Source organism: Haliotis rubra, unplaced genomic scaffold (genome assembly GCF_003918875.1).
Source record: "Haliotis rubra isolate DU_JTF1 unplaced genomic scaffold, ASM391887v1 Scf51, whole genome shotgun sequence".
Lineage (NCBI taxonomy): Eukaryota > Metazoa > Mollusca > Gastropoda > Lepetellida > Haliotidae > Haliotis > Haliotis rubra.
In genome coordinates this window covers 2,253,552-2,274,472 of record NW_025767202.1, presented here as the reverse complement: position 1 = coordinate 2,274,472, position 20,921 = coordinate 2,253,552, and the positions used below count along the sequence as shown (strand labels likewise).

The 20,921-nt window shown below is 40.5% G+C and overlaps 1 protein-coding gene across 1 annotated transcript; it reads left to right on the top strand.

Moving 5' to 3' along the window:
• Positions 1 to 2,772: 2,772 nt before the first annotated feature.
• LOC124292174 (low-density lipoprotein receptor-related protein 12-like) lies at positions 2,773 to 8,703 on the top strand. The gene is made up of 5 exons (XM_046729226.1): positions 2,773 to 3,071; positions 6,211 to 6,456; positions 6,892 to 7,029; positions 7,750 to 7,988; positions 8,442 to 8,703. Exons 1-5 carry the CDS (start codon positions 3,008 to 3,010, stop codon positions 8,583 to 8,585), a joined length of 831 nt encoding a protein of 276 aa, XP_046585182.1. The 5' UTR covers positions 2,773 to 3,007; the 3' UTR covers positions 8,586 to 8,703.
• The last annotated feature ends 12,218 nt before the right edge of the window (positions 8,704 to 20,921 follow it).

Below are 20,921 nucleotides of genomic sequence, written 5' to 3'. Positions count from 1 at the left end.
CACTCTTAAGACAGCCAATGTCCTATTGAGTTGCTTCAGCTCAAATTCCAATTTCAAATCATCAATACGGCAGGTGTTCGAAATCTGAAATATTTATGTTGGATCAGGACTAATAATTAGTTACTGACGAGCGATCTAACGCTCTATAACATAACATTACATCATTCAGAAGAGACTATCGGTGAATCACGAGCGTTCATGGTCACATTGTCGATTATCGAGCTTTAGAAAAGACATTTTGCTTGTTACCAAGGGCGACAATGTAAGACACTTTGACCTTTAGAATATAAACATAGAAAAATATTTTTTCATAGCGCATCAGTGCGACAAATATACAGAATACGGGATTCTTGCGCGTTCATTACGACACAGTTTTAGGCACACGAGAAAATGTCCAATCTTGGATCCATAACTGTGTTATTGACGCAACAGATAGAAGTACAAGCATCGCGATGCCGCTAAAGTTGTTTTGATTATTGTGTCCATCGCAAAGCGTATCATGGACCCACCGTTCGCCTACCTATCAGTTAAAACTTTAATGCAAGGTGACAATGGGATGACCTTTCTCCTGACCATTAAAGAGAGTCTTGTGTTTACTTCGCCCCCGGCCAGACCTCCTGCATCGAATCTATTTGAACAAGGCTTTGTGATGTAGGGGACAAACATGTCTTCTCAACTAATTGTAAACACACAATGCTATCTAGCCTGTAGGTATCTGTCTTGCAATGTATATGGTTGTAATTTCGGTAAAGGGTAACACGAATGACCCCAGTGCCTCTGCTGCGATAAACGTCATGTTGGTAACAGGAGAATATAATGCAGAAACGTATGCGAATGTTTAATGTAACCCTGCATACCCTCTGAAGAAACACTTAACTGCTTTTGTTAAACTAACGAGGGTGGTTATAATGTTGACAAATGCGGGAAACGACACCATCAACAACGGACCCCGACGGCTGAGAGTCTCATTGGCTGTAGCCCTGTAGACTACTCAGTACCCAGTCACAGGGGGAACGTCGGCGATAGCGACTGCTCTTGTTGTTTACGCTCACTACATGTGAAACCATTTGTTGTTTTTCTGTTATTGGGTGTTTAATTACTCTCTGATAATAATATTCTGTTCTTGAATCATCTAATGCATCATTTCCATCTTTCATTTCACTCGTTTCTGGGTCTTTGACTGTCAGCATATTATATGTTAGATACACATTTCCATGACGGCAGATGAACACTTATATTTAAACTTAAAAATGTATTTCTTTGATTTCATGTTTTATGGTTTTCCAAAACCACGCAGGTCACAGTGGGCGATGACGTCCTGCTGCGGCCTCCTACGACGTCGTTGATGGAGAAGGCTTCAAACAGAACTCCCTGCTGCGTTGCACATATCCTGGCTTTCAAACTTGATAGTAATAATGATTAGCAGTTGTGGATAGAAAGGGATGTTCATGGTGTTATACAACACCGATGCATTGTTTGATACTGTTTTATAGGGCAAATAGTGTACTGTGTTCATGTATTGTGCATTGTATTCAAGCATCCTTCCGCGTCGATACAAATACCCATTTCCAACAGGAATGTCTTACTATTGTGTTAACAGTGAGTGAATGAGTTTGGTTTCACGCCGCTTTTAGCAATATTCCAGCAATATCCAGCGAGGGACACCAGAAATGGGCTTCAGACATTGTACCCATGTGGGGAATCGAACCCGGGTTTTCGGCGTGACGACCGAACGCTTTAACCACTAAGCTACCCCACCTCCCGTGGTTGTTAACATCGCGTTTGTGGTTTAGAATTGGGAAGGATTGAGTAAGGGAGTGTTTTCTATATACTCCGTTGTACACCTGGGTTTTAGTTTTTGTTTAACACTCAGCAATATATCTTCTTTATGGCAGTTAGACGAATTTGGACAAGCCGACCCAGTGACTGACAGCATGAGCATCGATCGCCCCAAAAGGCATACTGTGACAAGTGTCAACCAAGTCAGCGAGCCTGCCCACCCGATCCCGCTGGTCGCCTCGGTAAGTAGCAATATTTTTCCTAAAGAAAACATATACCCCTTAAAATATGAATTTAATTACTTTAATTTAATTTAATTAAACAAACACAAACAGATATACTAGACCCTTCAAAACTTAGGAGAACAAACCAATAAATTTGCAAATACACTAATAACTTGATATATTCAGTATTATCTCAAATTACATTCACGAATGCATTATCTGCACGGGAAATGTATATATAACCGAAATATATTTGTTATAGGTTAAAAGATGATCATTTCGGTGTTTGAATACACATCGGTTCTGTTGAAATGTAGATACAATTAAAACCTCATCATCTCGAACACACATATTCCAATATAATATACTGTCCGTTAATCGAGCAATGGCGCGCGGAAAATCGACGCTATCCCCAATAAGAGTGTTGTCGAGTTTACGGTGGCTTCTTTTATACGGATCTATCGCAATTCGATTTAATGCAATTTCAATATATCTATAACACTGTTTTATCTAAAACATTTTCCCTAACTTATTCCTCATATCTCATATTGTTCATGGTATACAAATATAACCGATAGTACTAGTCATATGCTATCGGAATTTTGAATTTATTAATGAATTTCGCACTTAATCTTGAATGACAAAAGATTGCAACCAATAACTAGTTACATGCATCCGTCTAGACGCTAACAGCTTGTCATCCACCCTCGGTAACTGTATCTGTATTGCCTCATTGCCCCCATGCTGACGAGACCCATGTCTTGACCCACTTCCATGTGTCTACAGCACCCACCGTGACTCTCCCTCCACCTCATCGCTGGCTGTCAGTCCCTGACGTCCACCTCCACAGTCCTCACGTGTCCTTGTGGCCAGGCTGACCCAGTCACGGTCCAGTAACTAGGATACACATATCACTGACCAGTGGGACGACAATGTCCGTGCTCAGTGACCGCTTGGACTTGATGTACGGACTTTAATAGCGGAACGTTTGTGTACCCAGCATCATGAGATCTGTGCTGGATCATCTGTGCGCTTTATTGGTGATCGGGGTCGGGTATTCAGCTTCACGTGAGTAGTGTTTATACGTTCTTATCATACATTCAACCAGCGCCAGTTGACATACAGTGATTGTAATTTAGCTTACCTTATTATTATAGCTCATTATGCCATCATCAGACAAATATTATCACATGTATTATCAAGGCGAAATCAAAGTCCAAATACTTATGGGTGTTACTGACTTACTGAAAGGACTGTTTGTACTGGCTAAGATGCCCCTACACCTTCGAGGAGATTAATGTCTTGTTATTACATAAGTGTCCGTTATACCGGATGACGATTAAGCAGTACTGGATTATTGACGTAAAGCGTGTTAGCAATAACAGCCTACTCTCAACACTACCTGAAACACCACGGCATCAGCTACACTTATATCAACAGCGACATCTACATGAAATATTTTATAAAATCAGATTTAGTTTGTATATCAGAAAACTATGCAATGCACTAACTGAAATAGCTCGTGCGACTTGTTCGGCTCTTTGCGACAACACAACACCCTATTCATTGCTATATTACTTCCCTCACCAGGATAAAGCGGTGTATAAATTCACTATTGTGTATGAATATTCTTTTGAATGTTCTACCTGCTTTCATACCATTCCTATGGGTACGCGGTATACCGTGTCGGCTCAGTAATTGATATATACATGTGCTTGTTTCCCACAACTATCACCACAAGGTGTGTATACGGAGGTGAAGTGTTGCCCTGACTGCGTCATGTGTATGTCAAGCTAAACTAACTCCGAATGAAACGCCTCATTTGTAGGACGTGTCTCGGGTTGCCCGGAGATGTGCGGATAAACCCCGAATGTTTGTCTTTTATCACAAACGTTAACTGAGTGAGTGTACTCACGCGTGTCTATCGGGGAACACCTAACAGTAGTATTGTACTGGCCGGACGATTTCCAGACAGGCCAATTAAAAGTAGTATATGTGCACTGGACGACGTAAAGGCACAACCACAATACACACCACACTCACACAGTGCACACATACACACCACACTCACACATACACACCACACTCACACAGTGCATACATACACACCACACTCACACATACACACCACACTCTCACAGTGCACACATACACACCACACTCAAACATACACACCACACTCACACATACACACCACACTCACACAGTGCACACATACACACCACACTCACACAGTGCACACATACACACCACACTCAAACATACACACCACACTCACACAGTGCACACATACACACCACACTCACACATACACAGCGCACTCACACAGTGCACACATACACACCACGAACAGACAATACACACATACACACAACACTCACACAGTGCACACATACACTCAACACTCACACAGTGCACACATACACACCAGGACACAGACAATACACATACATACACACCACACACACAGTGCACACATACACACCACACTCACGCAGTGCACACATATACACCACGAACAGACAATACACACAACACTCACATAGTGCACACATACACTCAACATTCACACAGTGCACACATACACACCAGGACACAGACAATACACATACATACACACCACACACACAGTGCACACATACACACCACACTCACGCAGTGCACACATATACACCACGAACAGACAATACACACATACACACAACACTCACATAGTGCACACATACACTCAACACTCACACAGTGCACACATACACACCAGGACACAGACAATACACATACAACACCACACACACAGTGCACACATACACACAACACTCACACAGTGCACACATACACACTACACTCACACAGTGCACACATACACACCAGGAACAGACAATACACATACATACACACAACACTCACACAGTGCACACATACACACCACACTCACGCAGTGCACACATATACACCACGAACAGACAATACACACACATACACACTACACTCACACAGTGCACACATACACACCAGGAACAGACAATACACATACATACACACCACACACACACAGTGCACACATACACACCACACTCACGCAGTGCACACATATACACCACGAACAGACAATACACACATACACACAACACTCACACAGTGCACACATACACACCACACACAGTGCACACATACACACCACACTCACGCAGTGCACACATATACATGTACACCACGAACAGACAATACACACATACACATAACACTCACACAGTGCACATATACACGCCACACTCACACAGTGCACACATACACACCAGGAACAGACAATACACATACATACACACCACACACAGTGCACACATACACACCACACTCACGCAGTGCACACATATACAGCACAAACAGACAATACACATATACACACAACACTCACACAGTGCACACATACACACCACACTCACGCAGTGCACACATACACACCACAAACAGACAATACACATACATACACACCACACTCACACAGTGCACACATACACACCACACTCACACAGTGCACACATACACACCAGGAACAGACACTACACATACATACACACCACACTCACACAGTGCACACATACACACCAGCAACAGACAGACATTACACATACATACACACCACACTCACACAGTGCACACATACACACCACACTCACATAGTGCACACATACACACCACACTCACACAGTACACACATACACACCACGGACACACGCTACATAGACATACACACTTACATCAATCACACTTCACAGAAATACAAACCTGCAATGAGATACTGTAATATGGAGACCACTTCGACTCACTCCGTTGTGTGTGCGTGCTCAAAATCACTCCGTTGAAATTAGTTTAACTACCAGTAAATGACCAGTCAAAACAACGTCTAGGGATCAACGGCGGAATAGCGGCGGAAAAGCAGTTTAAGTTCATCCATACATATATTGATTATACTGGTGAAGAAATTTATAAAGGAACAAGTCTCATAGTATTGAGAACTATAAATAAACAAAAACAGTGTTATTGGTATCTGTGTTAGAAGAAACCAGAATACTAGCTGGATGTTGAAGTAAAATAATTTAGTAACGTTTGGGCTTCATTAAAGGTAGGGTAAATGTGTTCAGTATCAAGTTTGTGCTGTCTGTGTTTCCTATTTGCAGGATTTCTTATCGTGTGTTATCGTTTATAGATTACCTGTATATGGACACCATCTGTGGCAAGAGTCTACATCTGAAGAACTACGCAAGTGGACTGGATCTTAACCTCACGAAGTCCGATGCTTACGCTGCTGAACTCAACTGTAGCTTGAAACTGATCGCCCAAACGCAACATCGTGTCATCGTCAGATTTATCTCCCTCAACATCGCCAGCTTTGTGTCGTGCCCCGAAGACTTCTTGACAATATCCGAATGTGCCCCTGGAGACAATTGTTCAGGTGAGTGTTGTTTATTGGCCTCCCCAGGACACCAGGAACTCGGAACTATCTGATTACAGAAGGCTCGGAACCATTATGGACATGTCAAGTATTTCTGTATTTTGTGTATGTATTTGTATGCGTGTGTTTGTATTTGTATATATCGGTATATAGAGTCTGGGTTTTTTGTGTGTTTCTTTTGTTGTTGTTGTTTTGTTTTGTTTGTTTGGTTGTTTTTTGTGTGTGTATGTGTGTATGTGTGTATGTATGTGTTCGTGTGTGTGTGTGTGTATGTTGTAGCTGTCGCTGTGGTTATGGTTATGGCTATGGCTAGTTTGTGTGGGGTTTATAGCGCTGTTAATCTGGGATTAGCATTTTAGCATGGATACCCACCTCAGATTCACCAACTTAACGCCGAGTGCCGTGCTGGGTATTATGTCATTGTGTGTGTTGCAGAGAGCAGGCGGTACTGCGGTGTTGAGGCACCGGGAGAAGCTTACACATCCTCCTCCAGCGTTGTCATCCTTCGCTTCATCAGTAGCGCCAAGTTCCACGGCAGAGGCTTCCAGCTGTACGTGACCACGTTCCATGAAGGTGAAGCAGCATGTGCACACCTGTACACCTGCACACATGATTGAATATTAACATGTCACGGGATGACAGTGCATCGATGAGCACTTTTTTCATACTAGACTTCCGAAATATTTAACGTGACTGAGTTCTGTAACGAGCGCGTAATATCACAACGATAAGGTGTTGACAAACCAGAATGTGATAACTTCGAAAAAAACCTCTACCCTTTCTTACCAGTTCAAAAATAAACACGTAAATCTTTCCACAATGAGAAGTCTCTGCTAACATCTGAACATGTGTTCTTGAATCACAGATAACTGACACGGAAGCATCAGTACACACATCCTTCTGCTGTATATTATTTCCGTATATTAGCGCCGCGAATATCGAACTGATTCAGATTAAGAATCTATTCTGTTTAGTCTGAGCATTCTTGAAGCAATGTATTACAATACACTTTTGTAGGAAAAAAATTTCCATTTGCTCCTGATTTACCATGTGTTTGGACATTGACCTGCCTTTGCACGTGTTTGTGAAGTTTGCCACCTTTTCGCTCTTTGATGGTGATTAAAGAACACATGCTTACGATATGGTCGGAATTAAACAGGGAACCTTCGGATATTTTTATGGCTTTTATGTAGATAGTTTTCAACACTGAAATGTAATAATCAACCATATTCACTGGCTCAGCTCTGTGCCTAGATCCCAACAAACTCACTATTATGTCTTTGTTTCTGTCAGGCCCATGTTCGGATGGAGAGACCCTGTGTCTCAATGGACGATGTGTCTCTGACGCTGTCCGCTGCACCAAGGGAGATAACTGTGAAGATGGTTCCGGTCAGTGTGACGTCACGTTGACTCCACCTGTGATCGTCGGGTTTGTGGTCGGAGGGGTCATAATCCTCATCACATTCGCCCTGGCGTTCCTGATCCTGTGGTATTTCAGAAAATACCGCCTGGATGATGTGCGATACACGCAGGTAGGATACCGTGAATGTTCGTTCACCTGATATCAACATGCTCACTTTCTATCATTAAGCTGTTAGGTTTTAAGCGTCCTTTAAAGAACAGGCACCATAGTTGACAAAGCTAGAACGTAATAGAACTAGTAGTATCTGTCGTCCATAATTTTGTTTACTCTTATCTTTTACCAGTACGTCTCTAAAGACCTATTTTATTCAACATATTATGTATAAGTTACATATGTAAAGAAGAAATGTGTTATATAATTCATTGCGATCCAATATTTCATATTTCAAGGATCCGAATGTTTTGACCAGTGACTGAAATACTTCATCTTTTTCGAGACGTTGCTGCACATTGGAATGTTTAGTTTCTCTTAACTGATCCAAGAGTAAGTGAAGTATGAATTGTCCTCTAATTGTGTTGCAGCTTGTAACCTACATTAATGTGAACGTCTTTGTCACTTTCAGAATCAGCCTCGATATACACAAAGGGGCCATATAACACCGCCACATCTGCCTCGTGCTGCACGGGCTCCATTCAGACAATCGTTTTCCCATATTCAGACTGTGACGTCACCACCGCCATACATGGACATTCGCACATCGTCATGAACGTCACTGATGAACAATGTGATAACACTGGGCAGTATGCAGTGTAAACTAATGATCAGCTGCCCAGTGGTTTTACTGTTTTTGATGTATATATCTTGTTATAAAGTATTTGTACCTACTATGAGTTATGCTGTTATGTTCTCTACTGACATACAGAGGATCCTGAAGGGAATGTGCACACCTAATGTATATTAATATTCCATTTATATGTTCTGGTTACAGTTCCTGTTCATTAAATTTCATATTCTGAAATAAGCCAAATTAGAACGTGCATTTTATACTATGACATTTCAGTCGTTTCGAACTACGTTCCAACAGGCAAGTGCAAGCTCGAATACGTGGCATCTTCAACGCCTCTCTTGCACACAAATTGCAATGAATCTAATAAATGTTCGAGGTGATCTATAGGTAACTATTCCACAACGCTTTTCAAACACCTCATCACTTGCTTGATAACGGTGTTCGAACCAACACCCATACGTCGTTCTCACTGCAATAAAGAAGTTGTTCATCCACATCTTCTTAATATCCGGGGCGGTGGGGTAGCCTAGTGGTTAAAGCGTTGGCTCGTCACGCCAAAGACCCGGGTTCGAATCTCCACATGGGTACAATGAGTGAAGCCCATTTCTGGTGTCCCCCGCCGTTATATTGCTGGAATATTGCTAAAAGCGGCGTAAAACCAAAACTCAGTCAGTCAGTCAGTCTTAATATCCTTTCTTCCTGCTGCGGGGCAACAGGCGTCATCACGAGTTTCAACTATTCAACCATACACTTGCCACTTTTTTGTCTTTTTAGGAGTGGAATCTGTTTCGGAAGATAATTGAAACTGTATAATTGACGTTGACGTTTTATGCTCTCTATATACCCCTAAAGTAAAGTCTTTATTTCCCTTACAGGTAACAAATACAATATGCTTTTGCCACCGTGTTCTCTGTGGTTGAAGGTAGTGATGACGTGGTCATTGGTGTATCCTCTCACTCGATTATAGAAACACCTAATTCCTCACATTTTGAAACACTATACCCAAGTGTGCTCGCAAACCATTCCTCCACTTGTTCTCAAGGTGAATGAACAAATTATCCAAAAAGCGCTAATCACGTTATGGAAATTAATGACATTAATTTTGTTTATTTTATTCCAACACTCAGTGATATACTTTACAGATATTCAAATGATGTTGCCATAGTTTATCTCTTTTGTATGAATTATAACGCTGTATTTGCCACCGGTGTTACAAGTAGTTACAAGTTCTACAAACGATAATTGTATAATATGCGTCAAACAGTTAGTACAGATTAGCTAGCGCAAACAAAGAAATGACTCACACAATGTTCATCGTATCTGTATTGCTCCAGGTGAAAAAGCAATTTACGCGTGAAATCCAAATCTGATTTGTAATTTCTGATTTCTCGCTTGCAAATCTTCCTTTCACCTGTCAGTAATGTGGATGTTAGTTCTGGTCCTCCTGTACGTAATGGGGACTGGACAAGCGTTCTTTGGGGACAGTATACGTGAAATAAAAGGTAGGTCGAATACCACTAGTAGCCGATTCTCTATACACGTATCTGCTAATACCTACACATGTAACCAAAAACATGTGGCTAAATGTGTTAAAGCAATTAGATCTTCAAATTATTGTTGGGTAGCCTAGTGGTTAAGCGGAAGACCCGGGTTCGATTCCCCACATGGGTACAATGTGTGAAGCCCGGGTTCGATTCCCCACATGGGTACAATGTGTGAAGCCCATTTCTGGTGTCCCCAACTCTGGAATATTGCTAAAAGCTGCGCAAAACTAAACTCACTCACTCACATCTTCAAATTACTACTACTTACGCTGTGCATTTTTCGTGCACCATTTCTGACATGTCTCAATGTATGTGTTACATGTCTCTGGCATTTGGGATTTAATGATTATAGAATTTTCATGGCTGAAAACGATCACCACATCAGGCCCAATGAGGTCATCAGGGGACATGCCCGTAGACCTCCACCTGATGCTCCACACCCTGCAGGGGTCCGTGGAGATGAGGCTGACTCTCAGTCCCGTCAACTCCGTCAACATGCCCGTGTACATCATCCACAACACCGGGGTCAACTACACCTCCACACGCAGGGAGCCGGGAAACGAGGTGAGCCAGGGTCGCCCTCGACCCAAGATAGTCACATCGCCATTTTCATCAATCTCTTTACACAAAGCCGATTTATATCCCTGCCAATCTCCGACACAGTATTTATGGGAGCTCAGCCAGGTCAAACCAAACCTTGTCGATCTTGGACCCAATAAAATGCTTCAGTATTTGACCCTCTCCAGGTATAAGTGGCATATAAATACCATTAAGTTAATTTAGGGAGAAATCTGCCTACGCCATGCATTAGCACTATCAACATTTAAATTTACCTTGGCCTGAGGACATGTATTTGTACTGGATTCCGAAGCTCGATAAAGATCCGTACAAAGAGGTACATAGCTGGATCCAAATATAGTACCAAATCCCTGTCTACCAAATAACAAGACAGCCATTATATTCACAGAAAGTATTTGAGATAAGTGGAATTACTAGCTTGGGGAGTATTGAAACCTCAAAGGATCAGCTCCTACTTTTCTCAAAATATATTCATATTTTCTAATTAGTACATCATATCCAAAAGGTTAAATTCCGGAAAACTCTTCATTCCTTGATACGTGGAGAATTTATTACCATTGTGTTTTGTTGGTGATCATACACAAATTTACATGACTTTGTTCACAGGTTCAGAATAATTTGGAACCAATAAAAGTAAATTCCGTGTGTAGGTTACTGAGAAAACAAAGTGTGAATGGTGGATTAGCTAATATCTCCACGGGGCTATGATAGATAACCAAAGATATGATTTATTCAAATTGTGTTCTATATTTCTTGATATGTTTATATATTTAAATAGAAATCAAATAAGAAATCGTAGTCACTGTAGCTATCTTGACACGTGTTATTGTATTTTCAGCTATGAAGAACAACATTGTATCAATTGTATAAAACGCGATATAACATGATCTTTATCATTTCAGAACTGTGGAATCTACAGGGATATACAACTCAAAGGTGCTTTTGCATGCAGACGTGGTTCTGATGGTCAGTTTGATATTGTAAGTTGTTCAAATGCACCAAGCATGTTAAGTACAATGGTGTGAACTCATAACCTCACGCAGAATTAAAACCAGGAAGTGTGTCCATACTGACTTTGTACATTCTGACATAATTTTAATCCGAGAATATTTCAGACGAATGAAAGAATTTGACATATTTTGATACTGTGGTGGGCCAGACAAATCCAGACAGCCTAGATCCCGTCGATAGAATTGTAACTCAAAAGTATATAATGGTCGGTTGATCTTATTAGGATTGTTTTTGTATTGTCTATTGAAGTGACGATGTCGAAATTGAAACAATACGTCCACCCAGAAATCTGTACGTAATAGAATGTAGTGTTTAGCCCCCCCCCACACACACACAAAGGAAATGTTATCTAAGGCAGTAGTTCCTTGTGACAAAAATGTCGGTGATGATATCGCAATGTGGGTCACGTTTACAAATTAGACCTACAGACTGTAGGATATATATCATCTTCACAGACTGCTGGTCTTCATGTAATATGTGGTGACAGAGGAGAGAGCCTGTCACGTTATATACATAGGTGTCTTTACTATCAAGCTGGATTCACCTGTCCTGTTCTACAGACCTCCAGATTACTCTTGAAACCAAATCTAAATATAGAACTAGAACACCATTTCCTTCCGCTGAACGTGTTAACAGAAACAATGTGATACAACAATTACAACACTATTCTACAGTGACTTACACTGCCACATAACATTATCCAGCACTTATTTCAGATGGGCACCATGTTCCTCCACAGGCGCCAATACAGCGTGTGGCCCGCAGCTTCAAACAGTGCCAGTCTCGCTCACATACACGTCATGAGGCCCGTGGAGGAACAGGCAGCACGCGCTTTGGATTTCGTCATCAGAAATACTTCAAATATTCTCAGTGGTAAAAGCTTGTTTGATATATTGTGAGTGAGTGAGTGAAGTTCGACGTCACTTTGAGCATTATCTCAGTTACATTGCGACACGAAGTGGGAGGATGCAGGTTCTTGACTTTCACCTCATTGGTGACGTCAGCGAGTATGGCTGTAACAACATACACAACATTATCAACCGAACAGGGATTCGAACCCATACCTAAGGGCCAGAACCTTACAACGCGTACTGGGCTGATTTTGATGAAGTTGGTGATACTTCATAAAATTCAGTATTATAAATATTACACGTTTATCTATGTCATGTCAATTTAAATAACTTTTTCAGAAGTGGAGACTGTTACATTGCCTCCTTCTGATTGGACCACGCACATCTACACAGTGGAACTCGTGATGCACTCAGATTACAAAGACTTCACCAAGTAAGTAATGTATGAACAATAAACGATACACAGTGTTACATGAACATCGATGACGACTCCAGGCGTTAGTGACGGGTGGTTTCATATAATATCTCTGTATTAGCAATTGCAAATCTTTCAGCCGAGCTTACGGTCTAAGGTGATGTAAAAAAGTTTTTAAATGTATTTTACCCAAAAGGTAAAGTACCCATGCACAAACTCAGTTTGGTATTTTACCACATGTACTTACATGTTGATGAAAATATAGATTTTAGAAAATTTTAACATGTCCACGAAGTTTCATACGAAAGGGACCTTACAGCTGAACCCTCCTCTTCTTTGGAATGTATATTTGAACGTTCCCATTTCACAGGGACCTACTCTACCTTCTGTTGCAGCTTCCAACAGCGATTTGGTTTTACGTCAACATCAGACACAATATCCACAGTGGCTCTTTGGTATGCGACGGTCGCGGAACTTGTAAGACATATTAGTTATATTTAACAAAATGAAAGAGTGGTAAGCAAGCTAGCGTGGGTGCGTTCGTGCGTTCGTGCTTTCATGCGTCTATGTGTTAAACGATGTAGCAGCTATACCACACCACTGTACATATACATACATGTATTCATCAAGTGAAAATCTTCCAGATTCAAACCCAAAGTTAATCATTCCTAAATTATATATGGTCTGGTTTCACGATGTGCCAGACCTCTGATGCGGACGTAAAATCCAACCTTGACATTTCGGAATGGTACAGACAGACTTCTTTTATAAATTTCCCTTTTTTTAAATTTTAATATAAAGTGAAACATGCCAACACCGACACTTGTCTAATTCGACACACTGTCAAAACCGGCATAAAATTTTGGTCCCGCCATTTTACAACGGTATAATGATCACTAAAACATTAATAAAAAAACTTCTCTCCTCTCGGCACGAGACTGAGAGGCTGACGACAGTAAATGGCAGCCATGGTGGAAAATGATCGTCACTGTCTAATCCGGCATCCTGTCTAAACCGGCATTTTACCGTTCCCGTAGGGTGCCGGTTAAGACAGGTTTCACTGTTCTTCTATTGCAAAGTCACATCTTGTAGCTATCTTCGTAACTATAAAGCTTCGTTTTAATTTGTAATGGCCTGATGATGTGTCCAAAAGTATAACATCCTCTAGCTACGAGACTGTTTCCAGGAAATTTCTGTCACCCTTCATGATGAAAGTAACAGGATGAGGGAAAACCGAAACACTTGCCAGATTATCACCTGTAGAAATGTTGGAGAATACAAAAACATGTTAAATGGAGATGATCTATTTTTAAACGTCAGTCGTATGATTTTATTTTGTAACCGGAATGTGAGACAACAAGATTCCTTCCCTTGGGATTCTAGGTATTAGGTCCAAAGTAATCAATGGTTGTTGACTGGCGACTCATCTCATGTTGAGTCAGCTTCGGGGAATAGGTAAAGTGCATTATATTATCCATCACTTGTATCACGGTTACAGAATCCAAGTTTTAACAAGTCGCGGTAATATAGCAAACGTAGTTTGGGATGGCGTAGTGTCATCACAATAATATGCTGTGAGGAAACGACCGCTTCAGCTGGTAGATAGTAATACATTAAGTGAATGTATGCCGGAGAAAAGTGTCATTGTAAATATACATTTCGTGAGGCTTTCATCGTAAATTTTATTAACAACTATTTTTTATCTGTTTGATCTGTTTGATTGGCATGTAGAAGTTGGTGACTAATAAGAAAGGAAGATTCTTATGGATAACAACATCTTTTATTATATATGATGCGACGTTTCGGTATGGATTCTGCTTGACAACGGTATAAGAATCCATACCGAAACGTCGCATCTTATATAATAAAAGAAGTTGTTATCCATAAGAATCTTCCTTTCTTACTAACTATATTTTTTTAATCTCACGTGAAACAAAACGTGCCACTTAATACACAGTTCCTAATTGAAGTTTCCGGTAATCTTTATTGTGACCTATATTCTTTGCACAAACAGAGTTTTGTCGATCTGTAACGACAGAAAGCAGTTAGTCTGATGATTTGTGTTTATATTCTGCAGATGACGTTGACATACGGGACAGTCGTTGAGGATAACCCAGACATAAATATCGTTGTCAAGGCTGTAAGTCTTGCCATAGCAACGGTACGTCGGACTTTGTTGTGGGATCTTTATTGCACGTTTGGGTGAGTGAGTGAGTGAGTGAGTAAGTGAATGCCATTTGAACAAATTAATTGCTCCACTATACCTGTGTTGCATGGCTAGATATTATATAAGGTGACACAAATCTACACTAGATGGCATCAGTTGAATATTGATCGCTTGACGTGATAGTGCCTCATTGCATGGCTACGATCTCATGAAGCATCATTAAAGGAAATTTACCGATGAAGACAACATGCTATGTACAAGTCTGTATTCTGCTGCTTGTCCATGCCGAGACAACTTGGGATGCTCACACTGTAACCAACATGACAATATCGTTCATAGTAAGTATTTGTAACGTGTTTGCGCACTTAATCAATACTTCCGTTTTCATGTTCTATTTCAAAGTCTCCATGGGGCCACGGATGGCCCGCACCTCCAATTACATGCCGTCTAATATCATGAACTTGGGTTCGAATCCCGTTCCTCCTAGTATTTGTATCAAGGTTTGTCAACCCGTGGTAGACGTCTAACAGCTGAATCTCTCCTCTCCTTGGGAGGCAAGCTGCCATCATGTCATTCATGAAACAGTGAAAGGTCGTTAAAAGGTCTACTCACTCACTCATAGTCTCCAGGTGCCTCCCAGTGGTCCGAAGACAATGTCCGGGGTGACGGATCCATCGACGCACAGGCAGCCATCCAGGACTTCAGGAATCACCGTCGTGTGCTAGTTGATAAGCAAGTTGTACCACGGGGCGACCACGCCATGGCCTTCACAGGGTGAGACTCGAACCGAGAATTCTCACCTCATGTAACACTGAGTGTACATTAGTCCCTCTAAATAATGACGCCAGTGATGGCCACAAATGAATGATTGTTCTTTTACACTGTCATTTAAACCCGTGAAGATCCGAATTGGTCTTAAAAGTCATTTAAACCCGTGAAGATCCGAATTGTTCTTCAGTAACCAATGCTTCGTCGGGCACGCTGACTTGGTTGACACATGTCATCGTATCAGCATTGCGTAGTTCGATGCTCATGCTGTTGATTAGTGGATTGGCTGGTGAGACTCGCGATTATTTGCAGACCGCTCCCATATAGCTGGAATATTGCTGAGTGCGGCGTTAAACAACAAACCAACGATAATGTCATTTATGTACATATCTACCGGCCGCGCATGTATTCAAACCAATTCTGCACATGACCTGGCTGATTGTGTAAGTGAACGCTGCGCCTGTGCCACGACACCGGTTATTTGGCTTCAAAATAACTTGACGTAATTGTGATCGAAGTCGTGTTTGTGTTGATCGGTGTCAGAGATCTGGACGGTATCATAATTATGTCTCAATGTTATTTACCCATCATACTTTGCGAGCTGATCAAACATTGAGATATGATAAATACAGTTCTCAGCATGCTTCGTCTCAATGTATGATTGTTTACTACAGGTACGACATGTGGACGCCTTCATCGGCTGGATCCGTTCTAGGTATGGTGTGATGTGAAGGTGTTTAACGAACGATATCTTGTTATTGAAATCTCAGAACAATATTTCGAAATTCGTCCGATCCATGTATGTTACCTCCTTACAATTCCATCGACAAAACCCCTACATGGTAACAAGTGACAAATGAAGCCGCCTGTATAGAGGGATGGGGTAACAGCTTAGTTATCATGTCAACATCAGATCTGACCACCATTGGCGCCGATACAATCAATGTAAAGGGCAACACATTGAACATCATCGTAACAGGAAAGGTAACGTCACCAAAATGAGACAATTGAATCTCCTAGGTAGTGATACATTAAATGCACTATATTGTCATATGCTCATAATATACTTCTCATCAAAGGTTTAGACTCACTAGTGTAAATATAGCCACTTACTTCAGGCAACTGTTCTAAACTACATTTTGCAAAATATTGCATACTGTTTAAAGGTACTGTTTAAACATGAACTGATGTATTGCAAAATAAATTCGTAACATTGAAAAGATTATCGCATGAGTTCAATAAATGATAAAAATCATTGAAAATTGACGAGTTCTGAACAACCCTTTACACCAAAATCCAGCTGTTCACGTGCACAATATTTGCACACGCTTTTCAGCAATTTGGTTTCCCCAAATTAGTGTAGAAATCAATCTTCGATGTAAACACACACACACTCGCGCGCGCACAACACACACACACACACACACACACACACACACACACACACACACACATATAGTGAGTGCTTTAAGTGAGTAGTATTTTTACGCAGTCGCCTGATATTGCAAGCATTGAATTCAGAAGCAAAGGTATTACAAGACACATGTTAATAATGTTAAAACGTCATTGGTACTTTTATTATCGCTTCGTGATAAGTGTGAAATATATATTGGTATAACGTATTTATAAATCATTTTCAAAGAAATCTTATAGAACAGCTATTTCATATTAAAACGATCAATGTAGACATATGATAAAGACGTATTGATGGCATAGTAGTATAGAATTAAAACAGGGACACCATATTGATAGCATAGTAGTATAGAATTAAAACAGGGACACCATATTGATGGCATAGTAGTATAGAATTAAAACAGGGACACCATATTGATGGCATAGTAGCATAGAATTAAAACAGGGACACCATATTGATGGCATATAGTAGTATAGAATTAAAACAGGGACACCATATTGATGGCATAGTAGTATAGAATTAAAACAGGGACACCATATTGACGGCATAGTAGTATAGAATTAAAACAGGGACACCATATTGATGGCATATAGTAGTATAGAGTTAAAACAGGGACACCATATTGATGGCATAGTAGTATAGAATTAAAACAGGGACACCATATTGATGGCATAGTAGCATAGAATTAAAACAGGGACACCATATTGATGGCATAGTAGTATAGAGTTAAAACAGGGACACCATATTGATGGCATAGTAGTATAGAGTTAAAACAGGGACACCATATTGATGGCATAGTAGCATAGAATTAAAACAGGGACACCATATTGATGGCATATAGTAGTATAGAATTAAAACAGGGACACCATATTTATTCCCTATGAATACAAGCGACAAGAAGTATTTCCCTATGATTAAGAAAACTCCTCAATAAGCAAGGTGTCTCGTACCACTATATCATGGACACAGGTTTGTGAATAACTATTAAATTGCGATGATACCAGTTTTTCAGGAAAGGGGAAATTTCGAAAATAAACAAACATGATGATGACATGCAGACTTTAACTTCCTTTTGTTACTTCCATTCCAGGTATTGCCTTTATTGGTACAATGTGTGGGTCGTTTGATGTTTCCCTTATTGAGAATCAGTTCAAGAGTTGGGAATGGAAAATTGCAGCACACGAGCTTGGCCATAGGTATGTTCTGTGGTGATCAAGTCCCATATTCTTGGTTACTGCACTGGCAAATATTTCAGACAATGCCACAACTGATCGCGAAACATGTTTGTGGAACATCACGTTGACAGATATTTGACAGATATGTCTGAACATCTGTGTATATCGCAGCCTTGAAAGTATAAGGAGCAGCTCACATGTTGGCCACATTCAATTGTACATTAGCAAAGATAACGTAATGGCGGGGTGTACATCTTATGATAGTTTGTTTACATCTGTTTACATCTGTTTACATCTGATCTTTCGCAGCAGAGAACTTTGGAAAATTGTATCCTTGTGTTATAACGTCAGTGTGCTGCATTGGCTTAAGTAAAGCGATGTCCCGTGCGTCACGTATCTGTGCGTCTTACATATGGGTCTGGATGTACCGCTTACAGCAGCTCTGTGTGAGGAGTGTCACGGGCTCAAAACGTCAGGAACCCCACCCGGAGTATGCGCGGACGATAACAATCACGTGTCACGATTTTAAAGGGAGACAATCGTTTTTATCAGTCAATACCAAGAAATGATGTTTCATAGCCCTAAGATTATTTTTTCTTTGAATGGTTCGTGCTTTGAGTCCCCATGTTTCCTTTCAACATCTGCGAGATTAACCCTGGCTGTTGCCACCATCAGATAAGTAGCGCAACTGATATAAGACTTATTTCAACGGTTGTGTGTTTTGTAGCATGGGGTCTGGTCACGACGGCGACATCGGCTGTCACGATAACGACTTCTTTGTGATGTCGGCGTTTGTTGTGTTGCCAAACCAAATTCCGGACACTTTGTTGGACAACTTGTTCAGATTTTCGACATGCAGTATTGCCAGGTTCCAAACCTTCCTGAGGTAGATCGCATTTTACACTACTGTGCCCCGTACAGATTACATTTTACACTACTGTGCCCCGTGTAGATCACATCACTGTGTAGTGATGATCAAGGTTGGAAAAGTGTGTCAGCTTCTGTGTGGATTTGTTCCCCAACAGCCTTTGATGATATGGAATTGCACCATGTCAATATCCTCTATTTTCCACTATAGAGAGTGGTGGATCACCACAAAATCTATAAAACATATGCTGAATATATTCACGTGTATATATAAATATTCCCTCCTTAAATTTTATACTATAAATTCACGAAGAAATTATCACTTGGTACTGCCATACAAATATTGTGAATAGACTGGTGCACAAAGATATATGCGTCCTGGTACCGTCACTAAGGATCAATCTCACGTTATTGACTTGCCTTTGCATCATGTGTGTGTAGCAAGATATGTGCACCTTTTCGACATTATGTGTTGGTGACGTTACTAGGATATTGTCGGAATATGACAATGGAGTTCTAATGATCATTAAAAGAGGTGTATCAGGGTTACTGAACATATTGGTATTTCGGCATGTTAGAATTACTGAAAACAAGTTTTAATATCTTGGTTCACGTACACATAATAAATGTATCATATAAAAGGAAATCACGATTCATTTCAGGTCGGCTTTCTGCACGCGTCAGACGTCGAATCTACCCACCACATACCATGGGGATTTTAGACAGCTAGTTGATCTTGATGAGCACTGGCAATGTTCTTCAAGGTGTTGCAGGGTAAATGGTCACCTTGTCAACGTTAAAGAGCCTTTGTGAATGTGTGCGTGTATGTGTGAGAGTGTTTTTATGCATGTAGGTATGGATGTAGGTATATAAGGAAAAGACTTTATATTACACATGTGTCCAATCACCTTGTAAACTCCACATGAAGCTCCTGATTTCCTTGTGTCTAATATGTTCATTGTTTTGGAAACGGCCGATTGTGCATTTTGTACCTGGGCATAACATTCAACCACCGACCGTCTCCATTTGATTGGTCCACTATTGTAAGGATTACATATTCTGATGAAATACTTGTTGCTACCTTATTGACTGTATAAAAGTTCAGCGGATATTATTCTGATTAACATACAAAAAAGTAATCTTGTGATTTTGAAAAGAAAGATGTTGAAAACAAGCATAGAGTTAGATAGATGTGCATTTAATTGTTGACAACAACCCCATTCATGTTATTCTTCTCTTTCTTCTCTTATCTTTCGGTGATACGGGAATATGTGCGTCGAACAGGAGGCAACTGTTGATAAGACTTAATGTTTACATGTACGGAGAAACCATATGTTTTTTTAACTAAATGCTTGAGAATATTGACATGCATTATGACGCTTCTTGGCTAAATGATTTCTGATTCATGTAAATAACACACCTAAATGAGTTAGTATATTTATGTATAATTGTGTATATAATTAAAATTTATATCTTATTCACCACACTTTGAATTTGGTCCTATGAAAACCTTTGCATTTAAAA

Coding starts and splice junctions, on each gene's coding strand:
- LOC124292174 (XM_046729226.1), top strand. CDS start 3,008: ATGAGATCTGTGCTGGATCATCTGTGCGCTTTATTGGTGATCGGGGTC. Junction 6,457..6,891: donor CCCTGGAGACAATTGTTCAG/GTGAGTGTTGTT, acceptor TGTGTGTTGCAG/AGAGCAGGCGGTACTGCGGT. Junction 7,030..7,749: donor CGTGACCACGTTCCATGAAG/GTGAAGCAGCAT, acceptor TGTTTCTGTCAG/GCCCATGTTCGGATGGAGAG.